At 38.6% G+C, this 16,008-nt stretch overlaps 1 protein-coding gene across 1 annotated transcript in view; it reads right to left on the reverse strand.

Annotated features, from left to right (window-relative positions):
• Positions 1 to 16,008, reverse strand: part of MLLT3 (MLLT3 super elongation complex subunit) — a 275,848-nt gene that overhangs the window by 95,955 nt on the left and 163,885 nt on the right. Inside the window, exon 4 of the mRNA XM_080820717.1 lies at positions 14,806 to 14,949. Coding sequence (XP_080676843.1) covers positions 14,806 to 14,949 — 144 coding nt within the window. The remainder of the gene's footprint in view (positions 1 to 14,805; positions 14,950 to 16,008) is intronic.

Consider the following 16,008-nt stretch of genomic DNA (forward strand, 5'->3'; position numbering starts at 1 on the left):
AGAAAAATCCTACCTACCACAAGTCTTCCAGGACTTGAAAATTATCTTGGATTTCCTGAACCTGTCCTACCTATCCTAAATCACAATTCTTTGAACCAATTTTTAGGTCATGTGTCTTGATTCTGTAATGTGTATGTGTGTGTGAGAGAGAGACAGACAGACCGTAATACCAAGAAGTCAAAACAGCTTCTTCATGGCAAGCCAGTCACATTAAGCTGATTCCAATTAAGTATATTACCGTCTAACTTTCCAGTCTCAAAGAGAAAATCTTTTCGGATTTAAACACTCAAAGAATCACCACTACCCCATGACTTATTTGCATCTCTACTTTCAAAACCTGGTAGATTACAAAGTTATCTGTTGACTTTATTATAGTCTTCTTCATAAGCTGGTTCATGCCATGGAACACCACTTCTAAAATCACGCATATTCATGCTCTTTGGCTGGGAAAAAAAAAAAAAAAAAAAGACTCCAAAAAGTTCTGCTTGCCTCTAATTTATGGAAATCAAAAATGTAACCAACCCCCACAGATACATTGATGCTGGCTTAAGAAAGTTTGGGTGGTGGGGGACCAGATTCCTAATTATCATTTTCTCCATGCAAATTGGATTTCAGAAGCAAGAGAAATACAGAGAACTTTATGAAGAAAGACACAAAAGATGAAAGTCAGCTGCTACCCACGAGCGAGCTGCTCCACTCCAGACTGTCTTCAGGAAGGAGACTCTCACAAAACTGCTCGAGTGACCCTACGGTAACTAGAAACCGCAGCTCTGGGGATCTGTTTTAATTTCTTGCCTCTTTAATTGCATTTTCGAAAGAAAGCTAACATTACTCTGTATTACTGTAGAAAAAGGATAGAAGAACAGTGAACCAAAAAGCCTGACTCAATTCTCCCCTGATCAGTCATCTCAGTATTCAATGCCTTAGTTTACCCATCTGCAAAACGGGGAGCTTCACCTATCACATCAAAGAATGCCTTCAGCAATAAAACACACATGCATTTTTTCCTCGTTTGTGAATGTAATTTATGAACGAGCAAACAGGCCAAGAGAGATCACTAATTTGACCAATGTTACAGAGCTACTAAGCGCCAGTGCCAGTCTCTAAAAAAAAAAAGGTCTGTTTCATAACAGAGTCTGCCCTTTTAACTGCTGGGCTATGTTCTCTTCACCGAAAGAGATCAGAATAGGTATACAGAAAATCAAGCAGTGAGAAAACTACTACATCCTTCAATAATTCATACAGCTTTTATTATTACCCTTAAGGCTGATTAACCAAGTATAGCGTTTATCTTTGTGCCTATGAGACATTCACACCTTGTGTTGCTCTGCAGTGTAGACACACATACATCGTTTACCTCGGGCCATTTTCATTTAAGAAAAGCAAACCAGAAAAGATGTAACTACAACATGCTTTTTTAATTAAAAAGAAAAAAAGAACTGAAGTCAAAATCAGGAGTACATACATAAACCGCAAAAAAATCCCTTCAGGAGAAGAATTAAAAAGAACAGGATTCAGATAAGATGATCCCAGGGGATAATGTGGAGTGAGAGAGAGAGAGAGAAGCTCCAGAAACCTCACCCTGGGAGAAGGGAATGATGGACAAAAGAAATAAGTCCCTTCTTTATCACAAGGAGGAACAGATATCTAAAAAGAAAAAATACAGAAGGGACAGAAGGGAAATGAGATGCAATAAGAAAAAGTTTCTGGCCTTAGCCCTGGGACCGATGTAGAGTCAAAGCAGATAAAGTCCATCTTCAAACTGGAACAGAATGGGAGGCATGCTTGCTGACGGTGACAGTTATTAAGATCTAGAATTTCCCCCATCTGGAGTTCACTGATGCTCTCTTTACCAAAGCATTCAAAGGTCAAAATTACCTGAAAGGAAAATTCCACTTTATTTAATTTTTTAACTTAAAAAAATAATATATCACTACCCATTGTATGAAATTCCCAATAGCAAGACCTGCATTAAACTATTCAGCTAGTCTTCCAGTTTTTGTAGGTATGTTCCTTCAAAGGGTCATAGCCGGGTCCCATAGTCACTGACATTTGAAACCCCTGATTTAGCACAATGGTCTTATGAAAAGTCCTCTTGCTTCCTCTGCTTAAACCAGACCCGTATAGATATCTATGGATGTTGCACAACAGTGTCATAAGCTAAAAACACAAAGCAGAAATGTCAGAACAAGAGGCTAGGCTAAACCTCTGAAAGACCATGGCTATTGAAAACTGACATTTCTTTTTCATTTTTGAGTTAAATTCAATTTGGTTAACATACAGTGTATTATTAGTTAAAACTGGAATATTCTGATTAACAAAATTTTGATGAAGTTTTATTATTTCCCCAGATGCTCCTGTCCAGACCATCTCAGACAAGATAGTTTTAACATCGAAAACCACCTCTGTCTGGACCTATAAATAGTGCCGTTCCTGTAAGTGGTGGTTCAGATGGTCCCCTGCACAAAGAGGCTTGGCCAATGGGACGAGGCCAAGCTGAAATCCTGGTATGCTATGCTAGCTACACCATGTTCTTCAGGCTAAGGCTCCATGGGGCAGGCAGAGGTGGCGATATTTATTTCTAATTCACCCAAAGGCACTGTAGACACCAACCATATGGGTAGACTTGTCTAAATAATCCACCCAAATCTATCTCCTGAATCACTGAGAGTTATTGTTAAGACTAAGTTTGTAGGGGCGCCTGGGTGGCTCAGTGGGTTAAGCCTCTGCCTTCAGCTCGAGTCCTGCATCGGGCTCTCTGCTTGGCAGGGAGCCTGCTTCCCCCTCTCTCTCTGCCTGCCTCTCTGCCTGGTTGTGATCTCTCTGTCAAATAAATAAATAAAATCTTAAAAAAAAAAAAAAAAGACTGAAGTTTGTAAAGTTAACTAGATTTTCATTATATTCCATTTTTACTTTGACAATAGTTCAAAGGACCAGGTTGTTTTATGGCTAGGGCACCCTAATATTACTCAATCTTTCCACTAATGAGACTTCTTCTATTTAACCATTTCACACAACCACAGGCCCCCAGTCTACCTGTCAAGGAGAGAGAAGGCAAGAATGACATTTATAAGGACACATTCCAAAATCCACACCTATAATTATTTAAATACAAAATTTTTCAAATAACAGATCTAACATGGTCCATCCAATCACAAAAAAACACTAGACCATATTTCCATGAGAGCCATCAGAGACATAAAGAGAAAACAAAAACACAGAACACCTCACTGGTAATTTTTTAACAAACAACTGAAATCTTCACATCAATCCTCTGAGGTGTGAGGACATTTTTGAACAATAATAGTGTCACACAGTTTAAAACACAAAATTCACACGTGATACATTAAGTGCAAATACAAACATCCCGTGAGATCGCATCTGCCTGAGAAATATAATGGCAACAATTACTGGAGGGACTGAAATGATGTATTTTCCTTCTGCTTTTCTAGAAAGTCTACATTTTTCTAAAGTTAGCAAATATTTATCTTAAAAACACGTAAAAAGTCAGATTCCTTCTTCGGGCTGAAACACGTTCTTTCCAGTAGAACACCATTATTATGTCAAAGTCTTGGACTCGAAGTCTTTTATTTTCACCTTTCTAAGTAACAAAAACTATGATTTAAACCAAAGCATAATAAAAATCTACAGAAAAAAAAAAGAGGTTGTTTCAATAAATAAAGAATTACTTGCTGACTGGTTAACTAGGTTCCATATTTTATTTAATAATCTCAAGTGGAAGAAGGCTATATTATGCTTATTTTAGATTTATACCAACCTAAAGCCCAAGGTAAACTAGTAGCAGATCTGAGAATTGAATTTCTGCCTTCAGATTTCAAATCCAACATTCTTTCAATCACACAATGGCTGTGTCCCTTGTGGTGATAAAGATTATTATAGTAGGGGCCCCTGGGTGGCTCAATGGGTTAAAGCCTCTGCCTTCAGCTTGGATCATGATCCCAGGGTCCTAGGATTGAGCCCCACATCAGGCTCTCTGCTCAGCAGGGAGCCTGCTTCCCCCTCTCTCTCCGCCTACTTGTGATCTCTGTCAAATAAATACACAAAATCTTTTTTAAAAAATTACTATAGTAAACCACCTACCATTTATCCTTACTCCTCAAAAATGAAACACAAATATCTATTTCAAGAGTCTCATACATTTATTTTTTTAAGTTACTGTCAGATCCCACCACTGTCAGGTTTTTGTATAACTTACGGGACAACAAAAACTCAGCTAATAAAATAAAATAAAATAAAATAAAATGTTAATTTCAGTTTCTTCTCTCTACCCCCCATCGCAAAAATTACTTTTATTTATTATTATAGAGCACGAGCCAAAAACAATATCCAGTGGGGACAGCCAAGGCAGACAGCTGCTCTCATAAGCAGTTCCTTTACTAGGATGCTAGAAGTTAAAGCAACAGATTAGGTATATTAGATAAACTTTGTAAGCAGCTTTAAAACAAGTATATAATGAACTACATGAGCCAAGAAGAGAGGGAAAAACTGAACCAACGGTTTTCAACTGTAATATGTGTGTATTTTAAAAGAGAAAGAATTGGGGTGCTTCCGTGGCTCAGCTGGTTAAGTGTCTGCCTTCAGCTGAGGTCATAATCCCACGGTCCTGGAATGGAGTCCCCAGTCAAGCTCCCTGCTCAGCAGGGAGTCGGCTTCTCCCTCTCCCTCTACTACCCTCTTCTTCTCTCCCTCTCTCTGTCAAATAAATAAAATCTCAAAAAATAAAAAATAAAAAGAGAAAAAAATGTTCATTTTTTAATTTGAAAATCCCCAAGACTGACACGTTTTCATTTTTTTTTTTCCTTTTCTATTCATTTCTTATTTTCTTGACTTTTTGTGCACTGGGGGTGAGAATTAGAGGTAGGCTTCCGTGTTGCTTTCCTTTCAAATATCACAGCATTTCCTTTCAAGACTAAATTAAGGCTCTACATCTAGTCAGCTAAAGTGCCGCTCCTGGGAGGTCTGCCGGAAGAACCGTGGCATGCCCTCCAATGCTGGGAGTTTAGACACTCGCCAGAGTTTTTCCTAATACACACTAAGAAACATCTACCTGTCATCCCCACCCCATTGAGCCTTTGTTCAGTTTATGCAGTAAGTATATCTGGGCTGTGGACCTTGTGAAAAGTGTGCCTCACTTTTTTCCTTCCTTACTGAAAAGGGAAGTAGGTAATCAGGAAAGAAGGAACAAATGAAGGCAGATTGTGTTAGACCACAGCTATTTTTTGGTACATATTTTTGAAAGTCCGCGATGTCCCGCCATCAACTTCTGTGACTTTAGGTGAAATGCAACCATAAAGCCACCAAATATGCTGAGTGACATAACTTTCTACGAGGACCATGTTTTCCCTAAAAATTTATGAGACCAATGTTACATTTGGAATGAAGCCTCACAACTCTGACATTCTATTTATCATTTATACGTATGTACTACTTTCATGATTTAATCTTCTGGGCTTGGGGTGGGAGTGGGGCTTGGAGAAGGGGATACAGAAAAGAGCAAATAGCATATATGACAGAAAATTAACCTCAATTCTGACAAACAACCAAATAAATGAGGCAGCCTGCTTGATCCTACATTTATTTAAATAAATCAGCTTTTATTGGTGCTGGTGAAAAACAGCAGCATCCTTTTATCTTTTGAGGAAGGTAATTACAGGATGATATATATCAGAAAATAACAAAAAGGCACACTTGTCCCAAAACAAATATCCAAAAATCAAATGAAGCTGTCCAGCAACAGCGACTAACATAATCTTCCATGCATTATTTTCTTTGAGTTATTTTAAAAATAAGCAGCCAGCTATCCATCCCCTGGGCACTTCTGGGATGAGTTTGCCACAAAAGCCACTTATATTTTTAGAAGCCCAAGTCTTGACAAATCAGTTCCTAAGAACATAATTTGTTACACGTTGAAGAAAGCCTGAAAACATGGGCCTTGGTGAAAGAGGCTTCCCTATCTTGTTGTAACCTTTCCAAATGCAAGTATGTGGGAAGAATACCCATAAATTTAAGTTGAAACCGAAACACTTAGAATATTTCCAATTTAAAATACATTAAAATGTGGTCTTCAAGAGGAAACGAAAATAGCTTTTAAACATATGAAAAGATGCTCATCATCATTCATAAGAGAAATCTGAGTTAAAAATTAGATATCATTTTTCACTCATCCAATGGGGGGCGGGGGGCGGGGCAGTTTAATAAATCACCGTGAGGAGAACTAGGTCCTCTCACACATTCTTGATGCAAGCAGAGTAGTATAACCTCTCTGACAGGCAATTTGTAAATGTCCGTCAAAATTTAAATTCCACTTTGCCTCGGAGCCATGATTTTACTCCTAGGAATTTCTCCTACAGATATACTCACCCTTGTGCACAAAGAACTATGTAAAAGGTTATTCACGCCAGCTTTGTTGGTGGCCTGAAGGAAGACTGACTGTGTATCACTTTGTATGACGTGGGTATTTACCTATTTCAAAAAACAACGTAAAGTTTGGGGAGGGGAGGGGAGAATGTGATCTATACTGTTTAGAAATTCAAAATGTTCTAAATCGCCCTACAAAAGGAAACACTAAAGGGCCCCAGACAAGATTCATTCCAGAACCCTGCAATAAAATGCTATGTTCAGATGGCTGGCACAGCTGCATTGGGGAACGTTCCTTATCAAGAGCTCCCTCTGATCCTTTAATAACCAAAACCCCTTGGTGGGGATCTGCCGTGGACTTGAATGCCACTTCACAACAAGCAGTGTTTCAGAAAGATTCCAATTTATTCCTTGCAAAAACGTATCATATATAAATGTAACTGTCACTCTGAGAAGCAGGACTACATTATGCTGCAGACTTAACACAGACTGGAAGCATGTTCCCCATGCCTTCTCCAGCAACGCCTGCCAAATGGGCGTCTGAAATGTCCTATTGAAACAGGTGGTGTCTGAACGGAATTGGATTTCTGCCTATAGAAACCCTAGTTTTAACAACTGCTGTGGTTAGTTTTAATTTTCAGTCCTCAAAATTAACTGTTTGCCAGTGATTCAGAAATAGACTGAACAACATGTTTAGACTTTGGCCTGTTTAATTGAGGAAAGCAAGCAAGCAAGACAAAAAAAAAAAAAAAAAAAAAATCTACCAGTATCCTACCACCATTCCATAAAGAACAACAGAACCACAGCAGACCATTTGATTTCCAGGCCAAAATAGGGGAGCAGCTGTAACATAAACTCGATTCTCCGAAGATACTTGTCCCTTTTGTGCTTTCTCCACAGAAGCATAAGGATACAACCACCGTGCTGAACATACTACTTAGGAAATCTTGTAAGGGCTTTAAGAAGCATTATTTGATCTGCTAGAAATTTAGAATTAAGAACAATGATGAAAACTAATAATTTCTCTAATGAAAACTTACATCTTAAAAAAAAGATCTTCTGAACAGATCTTCACTTCACTTTATACAAGCAAAATACAAGCTGCCAGGGTTAAACTTCTCAAAGGGAGAATCCGCGGGCTACTATCCTTTAAATCCAACACAGGTCCACCAATACGCGAGTCACACTCACCGGTGGTAAAGATGGCTTCCTGCGACTAAATCCAGAGCAGCTTATGCCACAGAGCAAACCTTTCTCATGGTCCTTTAATGCTTGACATAAATGTGGTTAAAGGTCTGTTGATTTTCTGAACCAACAAAGGAAAAAGAACCAAGGGGCCAGGTATCTGCTAACCAAAGTGGAATTTCATGTTTGGACATTCCCACTGAGGAAAACGCAGTCTCACCCATTTCACAGCTGACAAACTGAGATTCAAAGAGATGTCATCATTTTTTTCATCTAGAAGATGGCAAAGACGAGCTTTTTACTTAAGTCTACCTGATTTTAAAACTTTTTCCAACGGTATCACACTCCCTCCCCACAGGAATCCCTAGAGAGCTGTTAGGAGAATGACAACTTTCAGCTATAGGGTGCACACTATCTGCATCTTAACTGCCAACACCCAAAAGAAAAACTCATCTTTCAGTCAAACGTAATGGATGTCAAGCCCATCAGGAATTTTTCAGTAGGAATGAATTCTAGCTACTAAGAAGGTGGTCAGTAAAGACAAAATCATCTATCGTGATCAAAAATCCCTTAAAAAAAAAAAAAATCCTGACATCCTAAACAGCATTTTGAAAATCACTCAAAAAGGACTCAACATTTTATACAAAAACAAGTAGAGGGGCCCCTGGGTGGCTCAGTGGGTTAAAGCCTCTGCCTTCTGCTCAGGTCATCATCTCAGGGTCCTGGGATCAAGCCCCACATCGGCTCTCTGCTCCACGGGAAGCCTGCTTCCCCCTCTCCCTCTGCCTGCCTCTCTGCCTACTTGTGATCTCTGTCTGTCAAATTTAAAAAACAAACAAACAAACAAAAGTAGAAATTCTCAGTGGAATGCAGAGGTGCTTCCCAATGGGGTATATTTGGTCCTTTTGTTTAAAATCCAAGGACAAATAGACTATATCACGTCTTACCCTCAAAAGTTTATTGCTCATGATCTCTACCCTTCCTGCCAAACAAAAAATAGAATAAGATCTCAAAATAAAAGCAATCTCCTCTCAGGAGCTCCCAGGTTGTTCTTTTCCATGTCCTGACCCCTACCTTCTGTCTTTTACTTAAGGCCTGACAGGGGCTAGATCCTAAACCAAATCTACAAGTTCCCTATAGCAGCTCCAATGAGGTCTCTCATTTAGAGGAACCTACCTTTAGGGTCTTGAAAATGAAATCATTCTGTAGTCCAATATTCTCAGAGAACAATGCTTCATTACAAAAGTGTCCTTCCCTCAAAAGTTACTATTTTTTCTTTTAAAGTAAATATCCGAAATATATACTAGGGACTTATTCAACAGAAGAGCAACAGAAGAGGACATTTCTTTGAGACTATTTAGAATGAGTTGCAACACTTAAAAAAAAAAGAGGAAGAAATCCAGAGGAAAAAAGGAATGTTTTGGGAACACTCCCCGCAAGAAAAAAGTTGTCATGTAGTTTATGACATATTGGTTTATAGATTCTAAAGTAGAAAAAAAAAATCTAAAATCTTTCAAGATCTTCTGGCAGAAAGCTCTTTGGAATCATTTTCTTCTAATAGTTAAAAGCATTTTTCTAAGATGCTACTACCTCTAAAAACAACCTTTCTGATCTCTTGAAAAGCCAAGTTCAACTTTTTTTTTTTTTAAGATTTTATTTATATATTTGACAGAGATGACAAGCAGGCAGAGAGGCAGGCAGAGAGAGCAGAGGAAGCAGGCGGGTCCCCGCTGAGCAGAGAGCCCGATGCGGGGCTCGATCCCAGGACCCTGGGATCATGACCTGAGCTGAAGGCAGAGGTTTTAACCCACTGAGCCAACCCAAGTGCCCCGCCAAGTTCAACTTTTGATAGTGTTACGTACTTAAAGTTTAAAAGAGAAAGTAAAGAGAAGGACCCAGAGCCCAAACAGTAGGTTTACTCTATTCATGCCTCATGCTATAATGATTTCACACAGTAGATACGTATGATATGGGATTGAGATTTTCCTGTAAAGACAGAATATAAACATCTATGTCACACATGTAATGTTTAAGTGTAAGAAACATAGCACCCCTCTCTTACCCTAAAATCCAGGAAAAAAAAAAAAGTTTATCTGAAGAGACATAGTCATAACAAGAGTTCTAATAAACATCAAAACAAAGGGAACAAAATCAAAAATAAACAAGTACAATTACATCAAACAAAAAGCTTTTGCAAAGCAAGGGAAATCAGCCACAAAATGAAAAAGGAAACCTACAGAGGAAAGTATTTGCAAATCATCTAAGGGGTTAATATCCAAAATATATAAAGAATTCATATATGTCAATGGCAGAAACTACAGTCTGATTTTAAAATCTGCCTAAGAAGATACACTGGTGGCCAACAGGTACATAAAAAGGTACTTAAGATTACTAATCATCAGGGAAACGCAAAATAAAATCACAATTTTGCACCTGAGGAAGATCACCTCACACTTGTTAAATAGGCTATTATCAAAAAGATAAGAAATGATAAGTATTGGAGAGGATGTGGAAAAAAATAGAATCCTCAACGCACTGTTGGTGGGATTGTACACTGGTACAGCCACTATGGAAAACAATATATAGAGGTTCCTCAAAAAATTAAAAACAGAACTACCATAGGATCCAGCAATCCCAAGTGTGTGCATGTGTATGTGTGTGTGTGTGTGTGTGTGTGTGTGTGTTTACACAAAGGAAATAAAACCAGCATACTGAAAAGACATCTGTGCTTCTATGTCCACGGCAGTGCTATTCACAATAGCTAAGATGTGGAAACAACCTAAGTGAATTGACAGAATAATGGAGTATTATTCAGCCCTGAGACATTGTGCCATTGGTGACGACATGGGTGAAACTCGAAAGCATTACACTAAGTGAAAGTCAGACTGAGAAAGACAGATACTCTATGATATCACTTATATGTGGAGTCTTAAAAAGCTGAACTCCTAGAAACAGAGACTAGAATGGCAGCGACCAGGTGCTGGAGAGTGGGGGAAAGGGAGGAGACGCTGGTCAAACAGTATGAACGGTCACTTATAAGAGGAGTAAGTGGAATGCAATGGAAAGCAATTATATATGGCAATTATGACTAATATTATCATACTGTGTATTTCAAAGTTATTAAGAGAGTAGATCTTAAATGTTTTCACCAGAAAGGAAATGGTAATTATGTAACATGATGGAGATGATAGCTAATTACTATGGGAGTAATCATTCTGCAATATACAAGTGTGTCAAATCAATACACTGTACATCTTAAACTTATACAATGGTATATGCATGTCAATTATGTTAATAGAGCTTAAAAGAAAGATTTCTACAGCGCCTGGGTGGCTCAGTTGGTTAAGTGACTGCCTTCAGCTCAGGACATGATCCCAGAGTCCCAGGATTGAGTCCTGCATCCAGCTCCCAGCTCCATGGGGAGTCTGCTTCTCCCTCTGACCTTCTCCCCTCTCATGCTTTCTCACTCTCTCTCTCAAATAAATAAATAAAATCTTAAAAAAAAAAAAAATAAAAATAAAATAAAAATCAAAAATAAACAAGTACAATTACATCAAACAAAAAGCTTCTGCAAAGCAAGGGAAATCAGCCACAAAATGAAAAAGGAAACCTACAGAGGAAAGTATTTGCAAATCATCTAAGAGGTTAATATCCAAAATATATAAAGAATTCATATACGTCAATGGCAGAAACTACAGTCTGATTTTAAAATCTGCCTAAGAAGATACACCGATGGCCAACAGCTACATAAAAAGGTACTTAAGATCACTAATCATCAGGGAAACCAAAATAAAATCACGATTTTGCACCTGAGGAAGATCACCTCACACTTGTTAGAATATTTAAAGAATATTTCTAATAAAATCAAAATGGTTCATAAGTTAGTAACACTATGGCAGTTTGCATTAATATCAAGACAATGATAAATATTTACGTGTCAGGCAAAAACAATACAAGGTAGCCAAAAATCTAGGCAGCCAAAAAAATGTTCATTAGTCTATAGATGCCCACATTTCCATAGAAGACTAACTTTCCCATGCTACCTGGACAGAATCTAGAGGATTTCTATTATTTCAAACAAATTTTCAAATTTTAATTTTACCCCAAAATCCACTGGCATCAGTCTCTTAAAGAATTTATGTTAAGTAACTGGTTTGCCTGAATAGTTCACATTTCAACTTATTTTAGAGGTGTCAAGACACAATCTAAGTCTAACAGAAAAAAATCTGCAGGCTTCAAACTGCCCTCCAAAAAATACAACGAAGTAGAGTCAAGGAGGACAGTTCTGAGATAAAGCTGAGAAGAGGGAGAGAGAACTCTACTGGAGGCCTTATCCACAATGCACTGGCTGCATTATCAGTGACCTGTAACCTCTTCTCCAGCAGGCCAGCAAGCCCTAAGTACTCTGGGACTAAGAGGTGTTTTAAAAAGTTCTTGTGTCATATTTACTCTTTCCTACGACTCTTATCAGAAGCCTGACATATGCAAGTTCCAGAATCCACAGGCTCTGATCACCCACCTGAAGACATAGCCAAGAGGAATATGAGAAGCATAAAATGCCACCATCATAAAACAGAAATAATAACAATCAGGATTTTAAATGGACCACCTCTTTTTTTTTTTTTGATTGAAGTATAGTTGACCAACAATATCATCTTAGTTTCAGGTGTACAACGTAGTAATTCTCCAGCTATTTACATTATGAAATGCTCGCCATGATAAGTGTATCTGTCGCCATATACATTTATCACAGTCTTACTGACTAAATTCCCTATGCTCTATTTTCATTCCCATGACTTATTTATTTTATAACTAGAAGTCTGTACCTCTTAATCCCCTTCACCAGACCCCTACCCTCCTCCCCTCTGGTGACCACCAAAATTTTTTCTCTGTATTTACAAGTCTGTTTCTGTTGGTTTTATTTTGTTTGGTTGGTTGTTCGCCAGTTTTTTTCATTCCATATATAAGTAAAGTCATGGTATTTGTCTTTGACTTGTTTTTCAGATTCCAAATATAAGTAAAATCATGGTATTTCTCTTTCTCTGTCTGACTTACTACACTTAGCAGAATATCCATCTACTAGGTCCATCCATCTTGTCATGAATGGCAGGATTTCATTCTTCTTTTACTGCAAAGTAATATCCCATTATGTATATATAGCACACATCTTCTTTACCCATTCGTCTATCAATGGACACATAGGGTGCTTCTTGGCTATTGTAAATAATACTGCAATAAACATAAGAGCAGGCATATCTTTTCAAACTAGTGTTTTCATTTTTGTTGGGTAGATAACCAGGAATGGACCAGTTCATTTTTAAGGGCATAGCCACAGGTAAATAGCATCAACACTGTGTTTTTGATAACTATAAAAAGAATAAAACAGGTTTTTTAAAAAACACCATTCCTTAATAAATATATAATAAATCTCTAACTTTAAAAATGAGTTGTATTACAAGGGCACCTGGGTGCCTCAGCCAGTTAAGCATCTGACTCTTGATTTCAGCTCAGGTCATGATCTCAGGGCCCTGAGATCAGGCCCCACATCTGGCTCCCTGCTCAGTAGGGAATCTGCTTGATGATGCTCTCTCTCCCTCCCTTTCACTGCCCCTCCCCCTACTCATGCTTGTTCACTCTCCCCTAAAATAAGTAAATCTTAAAAAAAAAAAAAGGAAAATTAGTTGTATCACAAAAGGCCATTTCTTCATGAAGATACATTTCCCCATAAAGTACTATAAGTGGTGCTTTATTTCCAAAGCTGGCCCAATAACTTTTTAACCCATAATGTACTGACACAGTACATTAAGACAAATAAAGACATAAATACCATCTCATGGTATTTATGACAAATACCATTTTATTCAGAGTGCTGAATGAAATGTGGTAAAGGGACTTACAATGCTTCAAATGCATTAGTATTTCAACTGAAAGGATGGGAGCTTGGCAAAAAAAGGACTCCAAAAAATGGACTTCACAAGTTCCACATAAACCAGAAAGTTCACAGAAGTAAACATATGGGTGATTTTCTTATGAGAGGATCCACATCTTCTCAAAGTGGTTGTCTCTAACCCCACCAAAAGGGGTTTCAATAAAGGGAAAAAATTCCCGTGCTATATAAAGCCAAACTCTTCCCTGCATAGCCCTCAGATAGAGCTGATAGGAGAAATGAAGCATTTTGCAAAGTTATGGTCCACACATGTTTACACATATGATACGTGCATTGAGGCAAAGCTATCAAAAACGTTCCAGAAAAACGAAGTGAAGGAAATTCTGAAGTAAAGAACACATTTTAACATTTTACAGGGTCAGAACTGCCCACAGAAGATGACACAGGAAGTTCACGTGAAGTGGAATGAGGATGATGGTCCCAACGGTGCCCACTGCAGACTTTCATGAGTCAGTAAGCAAACACTCCACATTTTATTATCTGTACAAAACCCCTTGTTCCCCAACCAAGCCAAATCACATAAGCAAAACTTGGCTACCGTGATCTTTAAAAAAAAAAAGAAAGAAAGAAAGAAAGAAATCCGGGGTGCCTGGGTAGCTCAGTCAGCTAAGTGTCTGCCTTCAGCTCAGGTCATGATCCCAGGGTCCTGGGATCAAGCCCCGTGTTAGGCTCCCTACTCAGCAGGGAGTCTGCTTCTCCTCCTCCCTATGCCTCTGAACCTCCCCTGCTCATGCTCTCTCTCTCCTTCTCTTTCTCTTTCTCTCCTCTCCAATAAATAAAATCTTTAAAAAAAAAAAAAGAAAGAAAAAAAGAAAAGATCCATTTTTTACCTACACACAATTCAAATGAACAAAAATGTGTATTTAAATACCCAAGCCTGTCATATGAATAACTATACCTTTTCTATTATTTTTCACAAGAAAATCTGGACAACAACCTCTTTTTATATAATTTTTAACAGGACTTTCAACTTTACCTAAAAGTTTCTATAAACTGGTATGACAAAGTTAAGACACTGTCCTTAACTGAGGAAAGTTTATTGTTTTCGGCTTTTTGTTAAAATAGATTTGAGTTGCACAGACTATCAAGCTATTCTTAGAAACAGTGGAATTTCAGATTCATACCTACTTAAAATATTCATGTTGGCTTACCTCTTCCTCCCAAACCAGGAGTCCACAGCTAAGTCATTAAGGTCCTTCCTCTCTCTTACCCCTCTCAAGACACCAGGATACCTCTTAACACAGTAGCAGCTAGTTTTTGATATGAAGGTTTTTCACAAGGCAGTGCCCACTTACCCCTCCTGCCTTCAGCAACTTTCTTCTAAACTCCTCTGTGGGGTTGTTGAAAGTTAGCTTTTCACAGCGGAGGTGATTCACTGGTGGATGGCCTTCAAGATGCAGGAATAAGTCATAATCAAAGCGGACTTTCTTAGGTTCTTCCTAGAGATCAAAAAAAAAAAAAAATGAGAAGGAAAAGAGAAGAGTTAAGCACATACAAATTTTGAAAGCAAAGTTTTATTCTTCAGAAGAAACAGAAAAGACCCAGGTATCCAACAGCTACTGTGTCAAAGACCTGGAAAAAGAAAATCATCATGGGATTATCTACAAAGCAAAAGACAAATACCTAATGAATCAGTGTCTTGTTTTCTGAGAAAATCAACTCATCATTTTTTCTGTAATATCTCAAGTGGTGCAACACCACCAACACAGCCACCCAACTAGAAACCTAAGATACCCCTGAAGCCACTTCCTCCCTTTCCCACTCCACCCCCTCCACCCATTAGCAACAACTGCCATTTTCTCTCCTAAATATTTCTCGAACAAACCCTCTAACCCATAACTCTTCTCACAGCCTAAACTATAATAAGCTCCTTTCTCTAGCAGGTCTTCCTACTTCAGGACAGATTCATCTTCAATTCCTCCTTCATCCAAGCCTCAAAATTATCCACACGGAACAAAAATCTAGCCATTCCACAGCTTGATTAAAACTTAAAAAGCAGGGGCGCCTGGGTGGCTCAGTAGATAAGTGTCTGCCTTCAGCTCAGGTCCTGGGATCGAGCCCTACTTCGGGCTCCCCGCTCTGCGGTAAGCCTGCTTCTCCCACTCCCACTCCCCCCTGCTTGTGCTCCCTCTCTCACTGTGTCTCTCTCTGTCAAATAAATAAACAGAATCTTAAACAAACAAACAAACAAACAAACAAAAACACTTCAAAAGCTGCCAACTGCCATTAGGATAAAAATCAAAGCTCACTTGAAGGTCTCCTAAGAAAGGCTTTCAGAACCTGGCTCTCGGCTCTTCATCCCGCCACACAGCATCTACCCATCTCCTGGTCCAGCAAACACATGCTGTTGGGTATTCCCAGCATCCCTTATGTTCTAGGCTAGCTCTGGGTTTCACCCTTGCTTTGTGTTACCACCCTCATTGCCTGCCTCCACTCCTCCACCTTTTTGTCACTTGGAAAACTTGTACTCCTCCTTCTCCACTCAGGTTTCACTTTGG

This window comes from Martes martes (assembly GCF_963455335.1).
Source record: "Martes martes genome assembly, chromosome: 12".
Classification (NCBI taxonomy): Eukaryota; Metazoa; Chordata; class Mammalia; order Carnivora; family Mustelidae; genus Martes; species Martes martes.